At 35.7% G+C, this 19,239-nt stretch overlaps 2 protein-coding genes and 1 long non-coding RNA gene across 3 annotated transcripts; 2 read left to right on the forward strand and 1 right to left on the reverse strand.

The window, feature by feature from the left end:
- Window positions 1-2,778: 2,778 nt before the first annotated feature.
- On the reverse strand, window positions 2,779-10,887 carry LOC127853054 (uncharacterized). Its single transcript, XR_008036417.1, has 3 exons — window positions 10,774-10,887; window positions 7,497-7,646; window positions 2,779-4,339 (listed from the first exon to the last, which is right to left on the reverse strand). It is a non-coding gene; the product is annotated as an uncharacterized LOC127853054 (long non-coding RNA).
- On the forward strand, window positions 4,581-10,585 carry LOC127853052 (uncharacterized). Its single transcript, XM_052387179.1, has 8 exons — window positions 4,581-4,780; window positions 5,291-5,448; window positions 5,596-5,772; window positions 6,126-6,485; window positions 6,624-6,860; window positions 7,531-7,628; window positions 8,109-8,315; window positions 9,032-10,585. Exons 1-8 carry the CDS (start codon window positions 4,716-4,718, stop codon window positions 9,308-9,310), a joined length of 1,581 nt encoding a protein of 526 aa, XP_052243139.1. The 5' UTR covers window positions 4,581-4,715; the 3' UTR covers window positions 9,311-10,585.
- Window positions 10,888-10,944: 57 nt separating the features above from the next.
- Window positions 10,945-15,511, forward strand: LOC127853053 (dynein light chain Tctex-type 5-like). Its single transcript, XM_052387180.1, has 2 exons — window positions 10,945-11,145; window positions 14,377-15,511. The coding sequence occupies exon 2, from the start codon at window positions 14,519-14,521 to the stop codon at window positions 15,020-15,022; it is 504 nt and encodes a 167-aa protein (XP_052243140.1). The 5' UTR covers window positions 10,945-11,145; window positions 14,377-14,518; the 3' UTR covers window positions 15,023-15,511.
- Window positions 15,512-19,239: the final 3,728 nt, after the last annotated feature.

Below are 19,239 nucleotides of genomic sequence, written 5' to 3' on the forward strand. Positions count from 1 at the left end.
CTGCCAAAACAGTTCTTACTACTGACAGTTTGTGTTCATTCGGATGGTGGGAGTTGAAATCTAGATATTGGTCTGTATGTGTCGGGTTTTTGTAGATAGTGATTTTTAAGCTGCCGTCCGGTTTTCTGATTGTATTGGTTTCAAGGAAAGCTAGTGAGTCGTTCTCTTCTTTTTCTATAGTGAACTTAACGTGCACTAATTTAGGCGCTAAACAATGACGGGGCCTCTACCAACTCTTGCACACCTGAGACATAACGTTAACATCGCTCACCCCAACAATTACCGGTGTTAACGTTTCCCAACAGTAGAAATCATTCTGCTGATGATGTCCGTAGTAAGCGAACGAAAGCTCCAGGTATAGCTTTCAATACTTAGTGTGTATAATTTGACAGCCTAAAACTTATTGGATATTTGCAATGTTATGTTAAAAAAGAAATGGTTATCCTGCTAGTTAGGTATTGTGTTGCTTCTTGATAAAATTTACGATTTAAACTAAGTTATCTTGTTAAAAGTTATGTATGTAATAATTTAATGTGACATGGATTTTGTTTAGTAACTTTAATTTTGCCATATTCCATTGTGGTATCGTCTTTTCGTATATGTGTGTAGCAAAATGCATGTATTGCTGATTCTGCAAATAAACTTAAAATGAAATTAATGCTGAAGTGAAGTATGAAAATAATCCAAAGATACAATTATTCAATTCGTTTACAACATTAATAAAGTAATAAATTAGCATTGATTTGGTCGAATTGGTATGATACTTTAATTGATTTTTTTTCACCCACACAGTCTGGCTAAACAATATGTATGAAAAACAAACAAAATTCACGTCAACAGAAATTTATCCGAAATTCCAACTAAATTGTCATGCCAGAAATATACTTCACTTGCGGTGATTATTTTTTTAACTCTCACTTAATGTATTTGTGTTGCATTCAAACGTTGCAGTTTGGTTGTCACAATGGTGTATATGAAAGTTGTCCCTTTATTCCAAACGTCAGGAAAACTTTCATATACACCATTGGTACAAGCAAACTGCAACGTTTGAATGCAACCTTAAAGCAACGTTGCAGCAACGTTTGGGTGCCCACTGGGTTACTGGAGGCGTGTGTACACTTTTTTTATTTTATTGGTATTTGATACTAAATGACAGTTTGTTTTTTTACTTTTTAACGATTTCATCCATATGTGTGCATCAATGTCAGGGAAATACCATTAAAATTGAATTGCATTGTATGTTTAAATTAAAGGTTTTTGTAAAACCGGTAATTGTTTAGTTTGTTTGGGACATATTCATATTCAGCAAGCGAAAACGCGTAAATTACGAAACTTGCATGTTTAAACGGAAAAATAATAAAACATAATGTAGTGGCGTGTTGCGGTGCGGTTCGGTTTGGTGCAGTGTGGTGAAGGGCAGTATAGCAAAGCACTGAACGGCACGGCACAGCACAGTGTGACAGCACAGCACACCGTATAGTATATTATAATAAAGTATACTGCAATTTAGTGTCAACAAATGATGTTCTAAGTCGAGATTCGATAACAAAACATTTTCAAACGATAAAGATAAATGTTTGTATTGAGAGTCAGTTGGTTCTTCGTGTAGAGTTCCTTATTCCTTATTCAAATAAGGAATATGGAAAGGTTCCGTATTGCTTATTCAGTCGCGAAAAAAGAACGGTGTGATCATAAAGTAATACTAAGACGAAAGGTATTGCAATAAATATATTTAAACGACAATCTTAGTATAGGATGTTTTGCATGTATATATGGTACACGTTGGATCATTAAAACTAACTTTTTAAAGAAGAAAATGCTGGTTTCTTGTTTGGCTTGAATAATAAATAAAGAGCTTGTTTCTTTTTCTATATTTAGCATCGAAAAAGTTACTGACGTGTAAATAAACACAAATATGTTGAAATGTACTAGATTGCATTTTTATATAACATTCATTTCAAAGGTTTTAGTTTTGGTTGATGTGAAGTTAGTATTCAATTTTTCGGTTCGGTTAAAACAAGAAATCCTACAACAGCGCGAACCAGAAACATAAATATGTGTCGTAATACATATAAAGTAAATGTATTCTATTTTTTGTTTGTTTTTATTTTTATTTTCTTAAGAATGTTATGTATTATTTTTCTGGAAAACCTTAATATTGTTAAGATTGAATACAGATTACAGACCTGTTTCTTATTCCTTATGAAGGTGTGTAATATTTTAGCCACAGTTTATTCGCAATGGGAGGAAACATAGTGTGAAGTTTGATGAGATACTTGGTGATGGATAACTTCCATTACTGCCTATGCTGTTCTTACAAAGCGTTTCCAAACCTAGATCACTAGTTATCACTTAGTAACACATAACCTTTTGGGATCAAAGGCTGTTTTGACATATTACGAGCAAGGCATTTAATCATGTTGGATGGGCTATATATATATAATCATCATTGATTATTAAGTACATATGTCACACTTAGAAGGAAGGAGTCCACAGAGTTCCAATAAATACAACAAGCATGATGCACGTTGTGAACACTTTTTTTAGAAAACATTTGAGTCGTGTTCTGAGAAAACTGGGCATAATGCATATGCGTAAAGTGCCGTCCCAGGCTAATCAGGGACTACGCTCTCCGCTTTTATGACATTTTTCGTTTAAATGAAGTATCTTCTTAGCAAAAATCCAATTAAGGCGGAAAGTGTCGTCCGTGATTAGCCTGTGCGGACTGCACAGGCTAATCTGGGACGGCACTTAACGCACATGCATTATGCCCAGTTTTCTTAGAACACGACTCATTTGATAAAGTCCCCTATTTATTTGCGTGCTAATTTAACATACCTTTAAAGTATCTCTTTCACGTGCCGAAAATTAGGCTCCTTATTTAACCGATACAAAAAACATTACAGAAATTAGTTCATATAATACAAATGAGTAAATGCTCATGTAGTTATTTATTATTTAAATTTGGAAAAGTATGCATACAACATAGTCTAAGTTCCGAAAAAGGTATATACTGTTTAATTTTACAAATAGCTTACAATTCTTCTAACAAAGGTATTTTTTATAATATAACTTTATCGAGTAAAATAATGTTAAACTTAATATAAATTACTTTCGTTAGAAGGTGTGTTTATACAACAGGAATACGAAGTAATTTCACAAGAAGAAACAATCTTTTAAACAGTTTGAGGTTATTTCTGACCATAACATTTAAATACATTAATAATAAAGCAAGATTTATCATATTCGTCAATTGGTTTTTAGAATTAATTATTTATGTGCATGCACTAGAAAAAAATACTTAGTTAAAAATCAATAAGTAAATAACTTAATCAACTGCGTTACTTGTTCAACAATATACATGTACTCGTTCACGGCAACTTGAAACTTTCATATTTCATTGTATACTATATACCAGTATTGAAACATTTACTAATCACGTCATACTATATATAAACATGGAAACGTTCATATTATAATTTATACTGTATATAAAAATTAAAATGTTCATATTTCGATTTGCATGTATACTATAAAGTCATAGTAACGATCATTCGCAGACACTTGTGTTCAAGGGCCGGTATCCTGATCGAGTTCTCAGTCCGCATTGAACATCCAGGTCTCTGTGCAGAACAGTGGGATGTGGTCTGCGAGAGACTTACAGAGCCTGTACATGGTGGGGAAGCTAATTGAGCTGCTACAACCTTTCCAGTCTGACCTTCGCTGCGGTCGTCTTGGTAACAAGTATTATGATCTCTTTGGTACTGGTACCATCCTTGAACAGGATTGATACTAAGTACCTGAAGCTGATAAACTTTTTCAGCTTGTTGTCTTTCGAGGTTATATCCACTCTGGTGTTGTTTGTGTTCACTATGATCTTCGACTTCTCCATGCTGACCTTTATCCCGTATGCCACTTTGCTTTCAGAGAGTCTGATAGTGAGGTATTGGATGGAGTTCACTGCTGGTGCCGCCCATGAGGTTAATATTCTCAGAAAATCTAAAGTAAGACATGGGTCTGCTACCGATTGAGATTGAAGTGCGGTTGTCGTAAAGGGTCTCCTTCTAAAGGAAAAGGTTTAAACAGGACGGAGAAGAGAAGATATCCTTGACTGATGCTCACTGAGGACCTGAAGAAGTTACGCATCAGTATATTGAGAAGTATTTTGCTGCTTGTGTTCCGGAAGAGTTCGTGGGTACCTTGCATCAGTCATTCGTCAATGTTGAACTGTCTCAGAACCTAACATCGGCCATCCAATCATGCCATAAAGTCGTTGAAGTTGGGAAAGCTCATGTTGGTGATGCAGGTGTTTCTCTATAAGGACTCTTCAGTTGAAGATCTGTATGTACAATGTACATGTATAGTTTATAAATTAGTTATTAATAAACATTGAAACTTTCAAAATTCAATTTATACTATATATAAGCATTGAAACTTTCATATTTTATTATATATAAATATACATAAACATGTTAAGAGTATAAAGTGAAATCTGAAAGTTTCAAGTAAATTGGACACGTCAAGCGCGTATCTCTTTCAGATCGAGGTCTTTATTTATATTTATCAATTAGGTCAATCTTGCACATGTGGTAATATATCGACATTTAAAAATGTTATTATCTATGTGTCGTGTGTTCGTTTTATCTTGTTCAAATAGTGACACAGAAAAAACTGGAATGTAATGATTATCTGTCAATAAGTAAAACAACATAAATATGGATGTTAAAGAATTAGTGTGTTGGTCTTGTGTCGGAATTTGTTCTTTGCTACTAATAATTTGGTAGGTATATATTATGGTTATCTTATCGACAATTTTCAACTTATTAAGCCGCTTTCAGGAGTCTAAAAGTACTGCTTACTATAAAGTATTTCATTACTGCAGAATTTTGATCATTCCAAGAATATTTCTATGGAATAAATACATCGAATGAGAATTTAAGTAATTCAAAATCGTTGATCGTGTTTACCATATGTTAAATGTCCACAAAGAAACCATTTTATAACAGAAATAGACAACAATTGTCCCATTTTAAATCTGTTAAATTGAAAAAAATGTCATTTGTTTGATGTACATCCATAAGTGATTAAACAAACATACAACAAACATATGGTCGGCTGCAAAATGTTCAGATGCAGATTAACGACCATGGTGTGAATGATCCCATTCAGATGCCTGTACCGTCGTAGCATATCACTTAAATGTTACGTATTGTCTTTTCTACTGTAAAATCACTAGAACGCTGCTTTTGAACACAATGTTTAAAGACACGAATATGTTCTCCTAATGCAGTGGGGGGAGTGCCCAAGTTCACCGTATCTCATACTGCAGAGACCAACCTTTTTTCACCACTGGATGCTCAAGCGACATTGACAACCCTGCGTTGATCATACACAATGTCACCTATGGATACTCGAATATTTCATCAACCAACTGCACCGATCCACTTGGTAAGAAACATTTCTACTTCCATAGACGACAACGTCAATTTGCAAAACGGCTGGACACATATGTTTCTTCAAAACAATAATGAAGTATCCCCGTACATATGCTAATAAAACATATGAAGATTATATGTCGGTAGCTTATTGTTGCAGAGGATGTATGCGAAGAGCCAATGTCTTCAATCCAACTGCAGAACGAATTTCAGAAGCTTTCCTCCATGCCAAGCTACCCTGCAAACCAGATACCGCAAACCACAGCACCAAAGCATTGCGCTGGCTTTACAAGACAGCAGCCGGCTATGATGATCTACTATCTAGAGTGTGTCCCATGTAGGTAAACTGTATAACAAGACTGTCACCAAAAATATTATGTTCTCTCAATGATAGTTTTCTCTGCGTCTGGAACTTATATTTCTTAAACGATTCTTAATCAGCCAGAAACACTGCAGGGTACTCAAGTGACAATGTCTTAATATGCATTTCTATCGCACTTATAGTATGCTGTTGACTACTGGTGCAACGTAAAACATCAAATGTGCGGTTACTTGAAAATAATTGTCGATTTCAATTCCTCTTTCAAATACATGTACGGAACAATTTGTCAAGCCTCGTTTATATTCAAGCGCTATTCATAAAAGGAAATGATTTAACACTGCTGTGCCTTTTTGTTCCTGTCAATCTAGATAGCAGCATTGCAAGGGACATGTGTACAGAGGGCAGTGTGACAGGACCGCGCGTGTCTGTGATGAACGACAACTACCCCGGACAAAGGGATCGAGCGCCCTACCACCTGTGTAAATGCGAAATCTTCGGACCCGAGAGCGAAGTGGTCGTGGAAAAACTGGGTTCGAGACTAAACTGTTCAGATCAGCATCTTACACAGAACCTGACGCTCTACGGTCATAATGAGAGTCAATTGTACACGTGGGAATGCGATACATTTGTTTTTGGCCAAACATTCAATTTAAGTGGCAGCAACTGGACACTGGTATGGAATGGTCATATAAATGGACCCTTTGGGAATTTCTGGATCGGATTCAAAGGTACCGGTATTTCTTTGAGAGTATTAAGACATTTTAGGAATTTTGAGTCAAGTTGAATAAATCAAATTATCACCTAAGTATAACATTGATTAGCGTATGGTATTGTATTGGAAACTGATTGCTTTTTTCACTGTTCAGCTAAAGACAACACAAATATAACAATATCCTGCCGACCAATACCGGATCCAACCACAACCACCTCGACAACCACCACAGCTACCACAACCACAACTATAACCACAACCCACATCACGGCTACCATACTCCATAATGGTACACAGCAAAGGGATACTGACGGATCCTTACACGTCAACGCTACACCGACCGGAAACAGTCACGTGGTCACCACGGAGATGCAAGATCAGACCACTACAAGTAACAACGCGATAATCATATATTATTTACTTGTCTTAAACGAACAGAAATTATGTTCTAGAAAACGTATGTTTTATAAGTTATGCCATTCATGCGTTAAATGCTAAGATCGTAATAAATCGGGCCTCGCGATAAATCACCGAGCGTCTCTAATAAGATACATTTAATGATAAATAAAAAGAATGTGCGTTATATATGAGCTCAGGATTCCATTGGCTGAATATCTGACATCAATACTCAGAACGCCCTTTTAAACTTTTCACTCATTTGGTCTTGGATAAATAAAACAGGTTGTTGGTAGTAGTGTCACAGTCATACATAAGAATGTCCTATTGATAAGGAAGAAAAGTAGGAACAAGATACACTTTCAACCACTAAATGTATGAGCCGCGCTCTGGAAAAAAACGGAGTCTGATGTTAAGTATCGTCACTGATTAGCCTGCGCAGTCCGCACCTGCTAATCAGGGACGACATTTTCCGCAAATGAAGTCTCTTCTACAAGAAAATCCAGTTTCAGCGGAAAATATTGTCCCCGGTTAGCTTGTGCGAACTGCACAGGCTAATCTAGGACGAGACTTTCCGCACATGCATCAAACCACGTTTTCCCCGAGCAAGACTCTTATGTAAATCACTCACGTATGTTACATACGTCCTATAAGCGTTGTTGCAGGTTTATGGCTCTATGTGGGCGGGGGTGCCTGCGGCCTAGTGGTCCTCATAGTGGTTATCTCCGTGGTGGTCTGTGTGCGCAGGAGAGGACAACCACAGGTAACATTGGCGTGGCAACTACCGATAGAGTGAAGTAAAAGTTGCTTTTCGCAGCTTAGAAACAATTCATTTCCGCTAATTGACATGGACTTCAAATAGTCGAAATTCGTGCAAACTATAGTTTCCACTTGTTTACATGGGATCTTTTGTATATACTTTTTCCTTGAAGTTATGTATTGCAGTTCAAACCCTAAATGTGACCTAAGCTATCGTGTAAAAATAATGATGTAACAAGTGCAGCTTAAACAATATTGGATTTAGTTTAGCTTAAAATACGACCTATTCGTTATTAAATACGTAGATCACATGAAACGAATAAAGCTCCCCGTGTAAAATATATAGCATAGTCTGATCATTTATCATGCGTACTGAAAAACATACACAATACATGCTTATCAAAGTAACACGTTTCTCGCCGCATCCTTTCATCAGCCTGTTATATACATGCATGTATAACGCCTTTTAATACATCGTCGATAGATTATCGAGTTGGACTCAATCAAACTACCACCCGAAATCATTCCGGAAACGACGGGCTCCAGGATAGAACCGAAGATTCCAAGGCATCCTGACAAGCGTTCCGGAGGACATCGGTCGGCCAGCGAGGTCGGAAACATTGTCGAACATCGGCGGTCGAGTACTTCGAAACAACATGACGAGGCGTCATCGAGTAAACGAAGATCCGACGTAAGTTGTGGGCAAGTCTTGTTTGGTAACAAATGTCTCTTTTGATTGTCTTTTTTATTATTCTTGGTACTATCTTTAAATAACTGTTGCGTTTTGTAAAATATATGTTTAACAAGAGCACCGCATGACGAGTGCCAACGCTCGGCTACGGGTGCAGTTTTCAATAAATGAAAGCTTGTCAGGATTTTTTTTAGAGGTCTCAGTGACCTTGACATTTGACCTAGTGACCCAAAAATGGGTGTGGCGTGTAGAACTCATCAAGTTGCATCAACATGTGAAGTTTCAAAGTTGTAGGTGGAAGCACTTTGATTTTAGAGCAAATGTTAAGGTTTTAGCACGACGCCTACGGCGGACGGCGAACGAAGAGCTGGCTATGACAATACCTAGGGTATTCTCCGAAAACGCCGAGCTAAAAATACATATTTTTTATTGTAATGCGTTGCAGTAAATCATTAGGTGACTGTTTGTAAAATATTAAAGTGAATCTGTGTGGAATTAAGTTGTATACGTATCCATTTAAAAAAAGAATGTAAACAAATCGATTGTTAAGCACATAAATGTCTATGGGAAATTGGTTTATGCTCATCAATGAATAAGATCTAAACAGACAACCATGTTTTTAAAAAAATCAGCTTATTGATTAACGTTGCATTGTTATCCCGGTGTGACCAATAATAAATTATAAATTTTATAAATTATTAATTAAATGATTATAGTCAATTGAACTGAAGACAAAAGACGAACGAGTCAAACACCGACGAGAATACGCCAATGATTCACATGTGACAAAACAAGACGGCTATGATCCACCCAGAAGATCAGAAAAACGGACCAAAAGACAGAGATCAACTGAGGAGAAAGGCACACATAAAGAGAGAGAAGATCAAATGCCGGGAACATCGTCACGTCCGGCGGAATCTGTCAGTAATCCTAGATCTGATCCTAGTGCGCGAGACAACCAGGTGAAGCGCGACAAGCGAAGCCATCGAAAATAAAACAAAGGGAGACAACCTCGCGACAGGCAACGTACTTCGTGAGGGACCTATCCGAGCAATAGCAGTCTTTGCCCGAGCGATACTGAACAAAGGTCGAGCTATGACGTTTTCTTAAAGATGAAAGTTTAAATTACACAATTATACACATACAAGAACAGACTTGTTTATTTTATAAGTTTAGTTATAATCCTTCAGATAACTGTAGAGATATTGTACATCATTTAATTATATATGTTCTTTTACTAATTGATTTCTTTTTTCTCTGATTATATCAATAGTGTATATAAATTGAGGAATATGAAATTGTTACTGCACTTTATATAGTTATTGTATGTTTTTTTTCGAATATATTTATACAATGTTATAGTAGTTATTAAAATTACCTGTTAAATTTCATTCCTTAATACCGTACTGTATGCGGTTCCGTTTGATAGTAAGGTTTTGCGGTGTTTAACAAGTAAAAATAACATAAACTCTTGTAAATAGATATGGACACATTTCTAACATATATACGAGAATAGACAATATATTTCAATTATTTAAAGCAAATGGGGACTTGTCCAACTTCGAATATAGTTGACCGTTATTTTAGTCTGACCCTTAACGAAGAATCGTCCGCGTTTGACAAATTTCATGACCGGGGTTTAAGTCTGGAAGGGGAATCGTCAGTCTAGCCATATTTCATGAACTGGGTTATAGTATTTAATGTTATTCGTCCGCCTTTTAAAATTCAATGGCCGGGGTTAAGTCCGGACGGGGAAATTGTCCGGATATCAGAATCAACCGCGGGTTAATTTGCTTTACATAAAAGTTTAACCCATTTATGCCTAGCGTATAGAAAAAAGGCCTTGGCAAACATAATGCGGCGTCTCATCTGGGTCTGCGCTGTTTGCTTAAAGGAATTTCTGTAAGAAATATTCTAAATATAGAAATAAATATACTAGACATCCCTAATTGATTCAATTTAGAAGGATGGGAGATTCCACAATGCATTAATGGGTACATAGATTCGTACGAGATCGCTTATACAAGAGGAATACTCTAGTAATTAATCTTATCGATTTGTTGTTTTTCCAGCTAGAAAGTATTATATTGTTGATGAATTTGTTCTGAAGATCAATATGATCAATGGCTAGATCATGGCATAAAGTAATTGATTTTTATCCATTCGCATTGTGTATGATAATATGTTGTTGCTTTACTTTTCCGTGATTAGTTGCATGGCACATAGCTAAAGTGTAAACTTAATGTTTTAGAATATAAGCGGCATTTATATTCGTTAGTTTTTTTTCTACATCATTCTTTTAATTCTTTTAGCGTTTGTTAAGTTATACTTCTTCTCTTTTCTTTTCCATATACCGCATACCCATTATCACAAACAAATCATAACTTATGATTCATTTACAATCTACACAATTCACACTACGTTAATTGAAAACAAGCAAGTATCGACAATACAATACCCGTTATCTACAAAACACTGAACTGCGTGGAGCACTCGATATTTTGACAATAGTTGAAAGCAATTAAATCGCTTATCAGCTCTCGGCTAAACCACCTGACAGCGAAGACATTGCCTATGCCTCGAGTAATCTCGGTTTTCACTGTATTGTCTGATACAAAAGGCTCCACTGTTTACATTGATTGCACAAGAGCGGTCATGCATTGTCTCCTGGTAACTACTCAGTGTTTCAAATGCCTCGCAAACACAGCTATTCGAGCGACTCAAGAAACTGAATCCTAAAACGTTTAAGTTTCATAAGTGATTTGAGACTGCTGATGATAATAACTTACATTTATTGGAATGTGAATTGGTTACATCGTGGTACAAAACGGTGAGTTTATACTATTGACGATTGTGATTTGTTTTTTCATCCGCATACATGACATGTATTATGTGTAATGTTAACTTTCTTTTCAATATCACCAAAAGTACTGTATTTTATTTAGTCGTCGTATTGAGTTACAATATATATACAAATTTAATACCATATGAAATGTTATAATAAAAGTACCACTAAACGAAGTAACTACTACATTACCAAATATTCTGTTAAATTAAAACAAATACTTGATATGCATTTATATAAGTTAATAAATGCTGGATAGGTAAAAAAACAAACCATACAAATAACTGGAAATGTATGTTTCATGAAAACACTTTACATTAAGGAATATCCCAAATTACCTAAATGAATGTTTGTAACAGTCAACTGCATGCATACATATTAGAAGATATGTATACATGAAGTATACCGTTTAAAACTTAGTAGTCAAGAGATGGTTTCATATCCGCCCTTGTGGTTTGTGTTGCTTTAATATCAACAATAGTGATTACAGTGTAAATTCAACAAACGAAAGCATTTGTGCATTAATGGTCTGTTGGGTGTTTTGTTATTGCTAACATTAGGCGAATGCTTATTGAAAACGGAAGCTATAAATAATGTGTTACTTGCGAACTTAAAAGGCCTTACAATAGGAACTTTATTTTCTTAATTGACAAACACCACAGAGGACCATCATAAACCAATTTATTATACAACGCTTTTATGCCATCCGATTAACGTAGGATCTCATATAAAAGTGTAGTTTTGTTGAACAAATAACCAGAAATACGGTTTACTACATCTGGTATTGTTCCCATCATATTCTTCTACTGGTAACTGAATGATAATACGCAAAGGTGTCTTTGGAAAAACTTGAACAATGTCTGAAAAACTTGTAAGCACGACACTGTCACTATAACAAGTCTGCTTTACTACGACCTGTGCGAACAAATATGAGCATTTGCATTAACAAACATGACAAAATGCTCCCCGCAATATAATGGAAATAAAAAAAACTTAACACTCTCATGGCAAGAGGAATTTATGTGAATTGTCGTTAGCATAATCAAGTTCACAATAAAATATACAGGCCACATTGACAATATTCCCATCTTTACAAAAAAATCTCCGGTTTCAGCGTCATTTAACTTCATTTATATCTTTAATGTTATCACTTAATCTAACGATGTTAAAGGGACTGTCCAACAGTCAAAAGCGTCGTTCGACGCGAATCGATATTTTGGCGAACTACGAGGATTGCTTATATAGCTAAAAGATACCTCAAAATTTGACCCGAGTGTGGATGGTCGAGTGGTAAAGTCGGGAGACATTTTACTCCATAACACCATGACTGTGGTCAGTGGTTCGAGTCCTGTTGAGGTTAACGTTTTTTCTTCTTTTTTAAAATTGTATTCTTATTTTTTACTGGAGATTTTTAGTTCAAATGTTTAAAATTATCAATATAAAGCATTTAAAGTTTTAATACATGCCAAAATCTGTTGGACAGTCCCTTTAAAAATTACTGGATTTAACGTTATTTTTATCAGTATTGCTGGATTTTAAAGTGTTATTGATTTGAACAGTTGCATTGGATTTAACGGTCATCATTTAGTTTGATGGAAGTTTTGGTCTGTACGCTATCACTGACATTTTATTACACTTTTATAATTATTAAGTATCACTTACATGGGCTGTTTTCCTTACGTGTCACTGACATCAACGGGATTCATATGGTATAACTGACAATTTGGAGGTTTAACTGACGTAAACGGAATGCATTACGGTATCCCTGACATTAACAGAATTATCAACAATATCAATCACATAATTGGAGTTCATAAATGTATCACTGACAATTGACAGTAAAAGTATTATTTTCTGCATCAATGACATAGACGGTATTCTTAAGGTATTAGTGACATTATAGTTATTATTTAGGGTATTTTGACATCATTAGTATTTTTTGTCGGTATCACTGACATTACAATGATTCTTGACAGTGTTACTTACATTAATAGTATTTATAAGGGTATCACTGAAATTTAAAGTATTCTTTAAGATATCACTGACATTAACGTTAGTTATTATGGTATCACTGACAAACTGTGGATTTGTTTTATTTCGTTGACGTGAAATGTCGTGGATTCATCAAAGCGGGCATATTCGCTGGATCTTAATTCGTGGATGTTTTACGATGTCAGATATAATACTTCGGAAGTTAACGTTTGTTGAACATTTGATTTCGTGGTTGATCCACGAATACTCAGTGTCCGACAATCAATAATGATTTCACAATTACTGTTTTCTTTAAGGTACTTCTGACATTTACGTTATCATTTGTTTTTACGGTATTTAGCCCATTTGAAATACAGCATTATGATTATCGCATGTTTACTTTTAACTCACGAAGTCTTCTGTTGCAACGCAATTTTAGATATTTAGATCAATCAGGTACATTAAAATGTCAAAGTCAAATTTATGTTGTCAATGAAGTTGTGAGAAATTATACCTCCTTTGAGTGGAAAACAATTTAACGTCTAGATGTGTGTATCGTTCACGCGCTTAGCACTTCAAATACCTTATGAACATATTCTTCCTTGAGCGAGATAAAACATTCAAACCCCACACTGTCTGTCATTCCGAATGCTAGTGTTCATATTTACTTCGTGTCAGCAGTGAATGGCAGTGAACGCGCAAACAAACATGTCACAAAACCGCAAACAAACTGAATGCTCGTAAAAAGAATTAACCACGTATATTTTACATTACATAATAAATCAACTGAACATATTTTTACTCTTTTTTTTACATAATTAACTTCCCCGACTTAACGCTAAGACTATTTCAAGCGACTTATCCAGTTATCCGGCGCATTTATGTTATAATTAGCTGCCATTATTGAATATCTGAAAAAGACAACGCGCTTTTACTTTTACATTCAAACAACGGTGCCATTCACTGCTGATCGATTTTGTGTAAGCGCTGATCGATTAACAATTAAACATGCACACAAATCACAGAAGGCAAAGCTTGGCGAAAGAAACAGCAAGTCCCGTGCAACTTACAATAGAGAGTTGTGAGTGGATAAGCATTATAATTCAATGATACCTGAATTAGTCGGTCAACACTAATAACTATGCTAGTATTACGAACACTAGTACATAAAAGCTAGCCAAGTCTAGTTAAGAAAATGTAAAGCACTGCATGGGAATCTTGTAAATAAGTATACTTTACTTTCAGTTGATGAACATGACGAGAAGTGTGAGTTAGGAATCAGACTTGGAGTTAGAACTGAGATTTGATAACATCTGCGAATATTAATAACTATAAGGAAAACGATAAAATAGTACCATAGTACCGCGGTAACGATTGAACCAGCGAAATGAGTAAAGCACCGCGAAAGACGGGGATACTGCGCTCGGTGATGACGAAGACCCCTATTCGTGAGGGGTCCATGCGCGAGCGCACATGGGACTCGAAATCCGAGGTGTCTGACGTCGAGAGGCACGTCATACATTCTATGCGCCAGATGGAGAACACGTACAAACTCGAGCCAGACGAAAGCCAGAAATTCAAACCGGGAAAAGTGGAAAAAGTCATGAAAGACGTTCTCAGCGAGTTTTTGACCGACGTAGAGTACGACAAAACGTTGGGACAGCGCATGAGCAAGATGCTAGCGGATACGATAAAGACGCGCGTGAAGGAATTTAAGTGGTCGCGCTACAAGCTTGTGGTACACGTGGTGATTGGCGAGAATCGGGAACAGGATATAGTAGCCGGAAGTCGCTTCTTGTGGTTGGACGAGACGGACACGTTCGCTTCGACCTCGTTCTCGACGAAATCTCTGTTCGCACTAGCCGTGTGCTTCGGGGTGTATTACGAGTGACCGTTGGTAATTAGAATTGGCAGTGTTATTGACCTGTGATAAGTAATATGATTTACAAGCGATGCGCAATGTTATTGATTTGTGATCAGCAATGTGGAAGCATTCCAACGTTGAACCAGGAGTCATATAATTTGTGAAAGATTCAAGTTGAACAACCTTATTAAAATTCGGCGAGTTAATCATTTGTTAAAGCAGGAACATGACATTTTGCGTAAATGAGTTTATCATGATGTGTGAAAAGCGTTAGCGTCCGCAAGGAAACCAGAATTCTCCCAGAGGTCTAAGACCAGATTAGTTTAGCCTTAACTTTTAATCCATTCTTACAATTTATTCTCGTTTTTAAACTTCGTTTTTTCCAAAACATATATGTTGTATTAATTTATAATTTAAATTATTTAAGATTAAAGAGATTTTCATTTTCGTGTATAGCTTAGAACATATTACATGTTGTTCTTTTTGACGTTGGGGCAATAAAAGGCAATACAGAGACCAATCTTAATTATAATTAATTTGATTGACGGTTTCAATCGACTTGTGTATGCTTATGTTCGATGAAAGTCAAATTACACTTCGCGTTTGCAACGCCATTACATTAGTGCATACTGCGTTGTTACTTTGAAGATAAGCAAATCCATTTGCAAAGTTTATTGTATGCAATACTGACATCTTTTATTTATTTTATAGCAAGTACGTACAATTATTTTATAGATTTTCTGATGATGTCCCTTATATATACAAGGTCCTGGTAATGTAAAACTGCTATGAGTCGATGAAACGGCCGTCATTAAATAATACGAAGAATTGTAATGCTATTGAAACAAGCTGATTATACAGTAAGTCGACAGTTCAAAATGACCCAGGGAAAATATCAGAGATTAACGAACGAATTTGAATTTAAAATCATGATCAATGACCGATCAACATAATCAAATCGATTTAAAGTGTATAATACTTTAAAGGGCATTGAAATTACTATTTGTAAGGAAGATTAAATTATTACTTTCATAATTTTAACAGTGAGTAACGGCTCGGTGTAGAATTCATCTGTTACCAACTTTAAGCAGTAGCAAGCGCAGTGATTATTTAAATTCCTACGATATTATAATTAGACAATCGTTTCCGTGTTTCGGTACTGCTTATATAAGAAAACAACAAATTAATAATGATAGACAGATCTCCCCCCCCCAAAAAAAAAACAAAACAAACAAACAAAAAACACAACAACAACAAAACAACAACAACTGCGGAGCGAGCGAGCGCAATGCAAATTAAAATAAACACATATTTAATCCATTTTGGATATATAGCCCATAATTAAAATGCTAGCATGTTTATATTTGTTGAAAATTTCTGCAAAACGCATTCAGCTTATCAGATGCTGCCACTTGGTATTATTAAATGTTTATATTTAGTCCATCAAAAAAACAAACATGTATGGACCAAAATGTGTATGCTTAACCATAGTGAACGAAAACAACAGAAACTCGACCATTTAGAACAAGACTATTCGTTTCAAACCAAAAAAAAAACTAAATTCATTTCAAATTAGAATTCGGACGTTCGAATGGACAAAGCGAGGACTATAGTTCCCCCCCCCCCCCACACACACACACCATTTCGGTATACATCGGATGTATTTTTCATGTTTACGAAATATGCGTGTAGAAATTATACTAACATCTTATTTGTCGTAGCATTTTCAACGCGCTTATTGTCGACCTTTAACAGAAGCAATCGCAGTTGTTATTTAAAGCATGAAGATGCATTAAGAGTCAAATTATGTCTGTAGTCGCTTTAATAGTCAATATCGCCGCATCAAATGTTGACTCGTCATAGAGTTTACATATTGACAAAAAAGACAATTTCCAAAATTTTGTAATAAATCAAAAATAGAATAGTTGCATTTACAGTGAAACCTCGCTTTTAAGACCACATGTGGGATTTTTGAAAAGTGGTCTTTGTAGCGAGGTGGTCTTAATTCTGAGTTTTCATTAATTTGATGGACAGATAATACAAAACGTTAATATTCAATGAATTTTAATCCCTTTGCATGAAATATAACAGTAATTAATTTATGCAATGTACAAAGATAATAGGTCCGGCTTACCAAACAAGAAGTGAAAATACATGTACATGTACTTTTCATCATGACACTATCCTTTAGGCTTACTTAAGCGTCAATTGACGTCTGCTTAGAAGAGGTTTTCACTTTCAAAACCTGCTTTTAATACCTTTCTGTAGTATACCACATTCAAATGTTGTTGAGGTTTCCCATCACTCGCGTTGATCAAATCAATCTTTTCTTTTAAACACAACTCTTTCATTATTTCGCTATCCATTTTGAATAACGATATGGTTTACATGTCGGTTTTTATATCCATCACAAACAAAACCATCTTACTGTATTGACCTAACTGTTAAATTATTCGCAGTACAGTTGACAACCAGTTCAGAATAACCCGGAAAAAATTGTTCATTCTTTCGACCACAATAGTTTCTTTCGGGATTTAGTGTCAATGTGAGAAGATGTAAACATATAGGGTTAAATTTATTTTCTATGATAACAGGTTACGCCAGACGGCATATGCAGTTTCTTGTTAAAAAATAGCCAATTTAAGTTAACCCTTCGGACAATTATTAAAAATCATTCAACTTAAAAGAGTAAGTACAAATGTACTTCAAAACTTTGTTATGACATTTGTTTTCAATCATCAAAAAGTGTATTTGAAAGTAATAAAGCCTTCTATATCCATATGCACATTTCAAAACATAACTCATTCAATCAGTTCCGGTTAACTTTTTGCCGCATTTATTCCCCCCCCCCTGTAAGCATAATACAAAAGCTTTCTTGCTAAAACTTTGTTAATTAATTCCTTTACCCAATGTATACCTTAGACACGTTTTTTTTTGTTTTTATTGCGGCATTATGGAAAATTAAATACAAATAAATCGGAACTGCTGATTATCCGGAACTGGTTGACAAACTGTATTTAATCTTTAAAGTATGTACCAAACAATAACAAATTTACCCATCAACGACTCGATAATAATATCTAATTGTCAATCAAGAATCAAGGGTTCAAATGAATAAAAAGTGGAGAAAATCGAACACATGCGTCGCAAATCAATGCCAAAAACCGCTGTCGTGATTTGTGGTATATTGGGTCGCAATGGCTTCGTACACAAACCCGACCGAACCAGAAGACAAAATCAAGTAAGGTGTGAAAATTACATGTACTGTTTGTTTGGCGGGTGTCAATTTAGAGCAATTTCGTTCATCGGTACTGATTAAAAGGTCGTAATAGCGGATTAGCGGGTTGGTCAGATTAGTGAGTGTGACGACCATTGAAATATAGAAGTAAACAAGAGCTGTCTCACTCGGAAGACACATTCCCCCGAAAAACGCTTTTTCGAAACCTAAACGCAGATTTCGAAACCTAAGTTCAAGGTCAAGGTCAAGGGGTCAAAAATTTTGTGCATTTGGAAAGGCCTTGTCCATATACACATGCATACCAAATATGAAGGTTACATCTGAAGCGACATAGAAGTTATGAGCATTTTTCGAAACCTAAACGAAAATGTCTGACGGACAGACAGACAGATGGACAGACGGATAGTGCGATCACTGTATGCCCTCCTTCGCATAACAATAACAATCGGGACTGAAAAATGGTGCACGTCTGAGCAAGTTGGTCGTAATACCGAAGTGGTCGTAAAGAGTTTTTACTGCATGCCGAAAGTTCTGCTATTTGAGGCTCTATCTATGCACGCACACATTGATATACCCAACCAGGTACCAATTGAAATACGATTTAATTATTTCTCAAACTCTTCGAAGTATGAAGTAGAAAACTAATTCGCAATTTCATAAATAAGTACTACACATACATTTTCAAATTTTTTGTCAAACATCGTTTACATGGTCTGCCTGAATCTCCGAAATGCCAGGCTTCAGTTAGTATCGAGCTACGTTACGATCCTCTCTTTGGAAACGTTTGTATTTTGTTCCAGCGTTAAACGTGTTTCAACGAAATGATGCGTATACATGCGCCATTGAATCGAAAACTTTACGCACGTTTGAAATGGAATAGAATATTTTAATGCAAAAAGTATCTCATGACCGCCGCACGGAAAAAGGATTTTCTTTGTAATGAGCGTATGTGAAAATGTGAAATGTGAAATTTTGACCTTTACCCGGGTGGTGAATGCAATTGGGG

The sequence above is a fragment of the Dreissena polymorpha genome, chromosome 12 (assembly GCF_020536995.1).
Source record: "Dreissena polymorpha isolate Duluth1 chromosome 12, UMN_Dpol_1.0, whole genome shotgun sequence".
In the NCBI taxonomy this organism is placed as follows: domain Eukaryota; kingdom Metazoa; phylum Mollusca; class Bivalvia; order Myida; family Dreissenidae; genus Dreissena; species Dreissena polymorpha.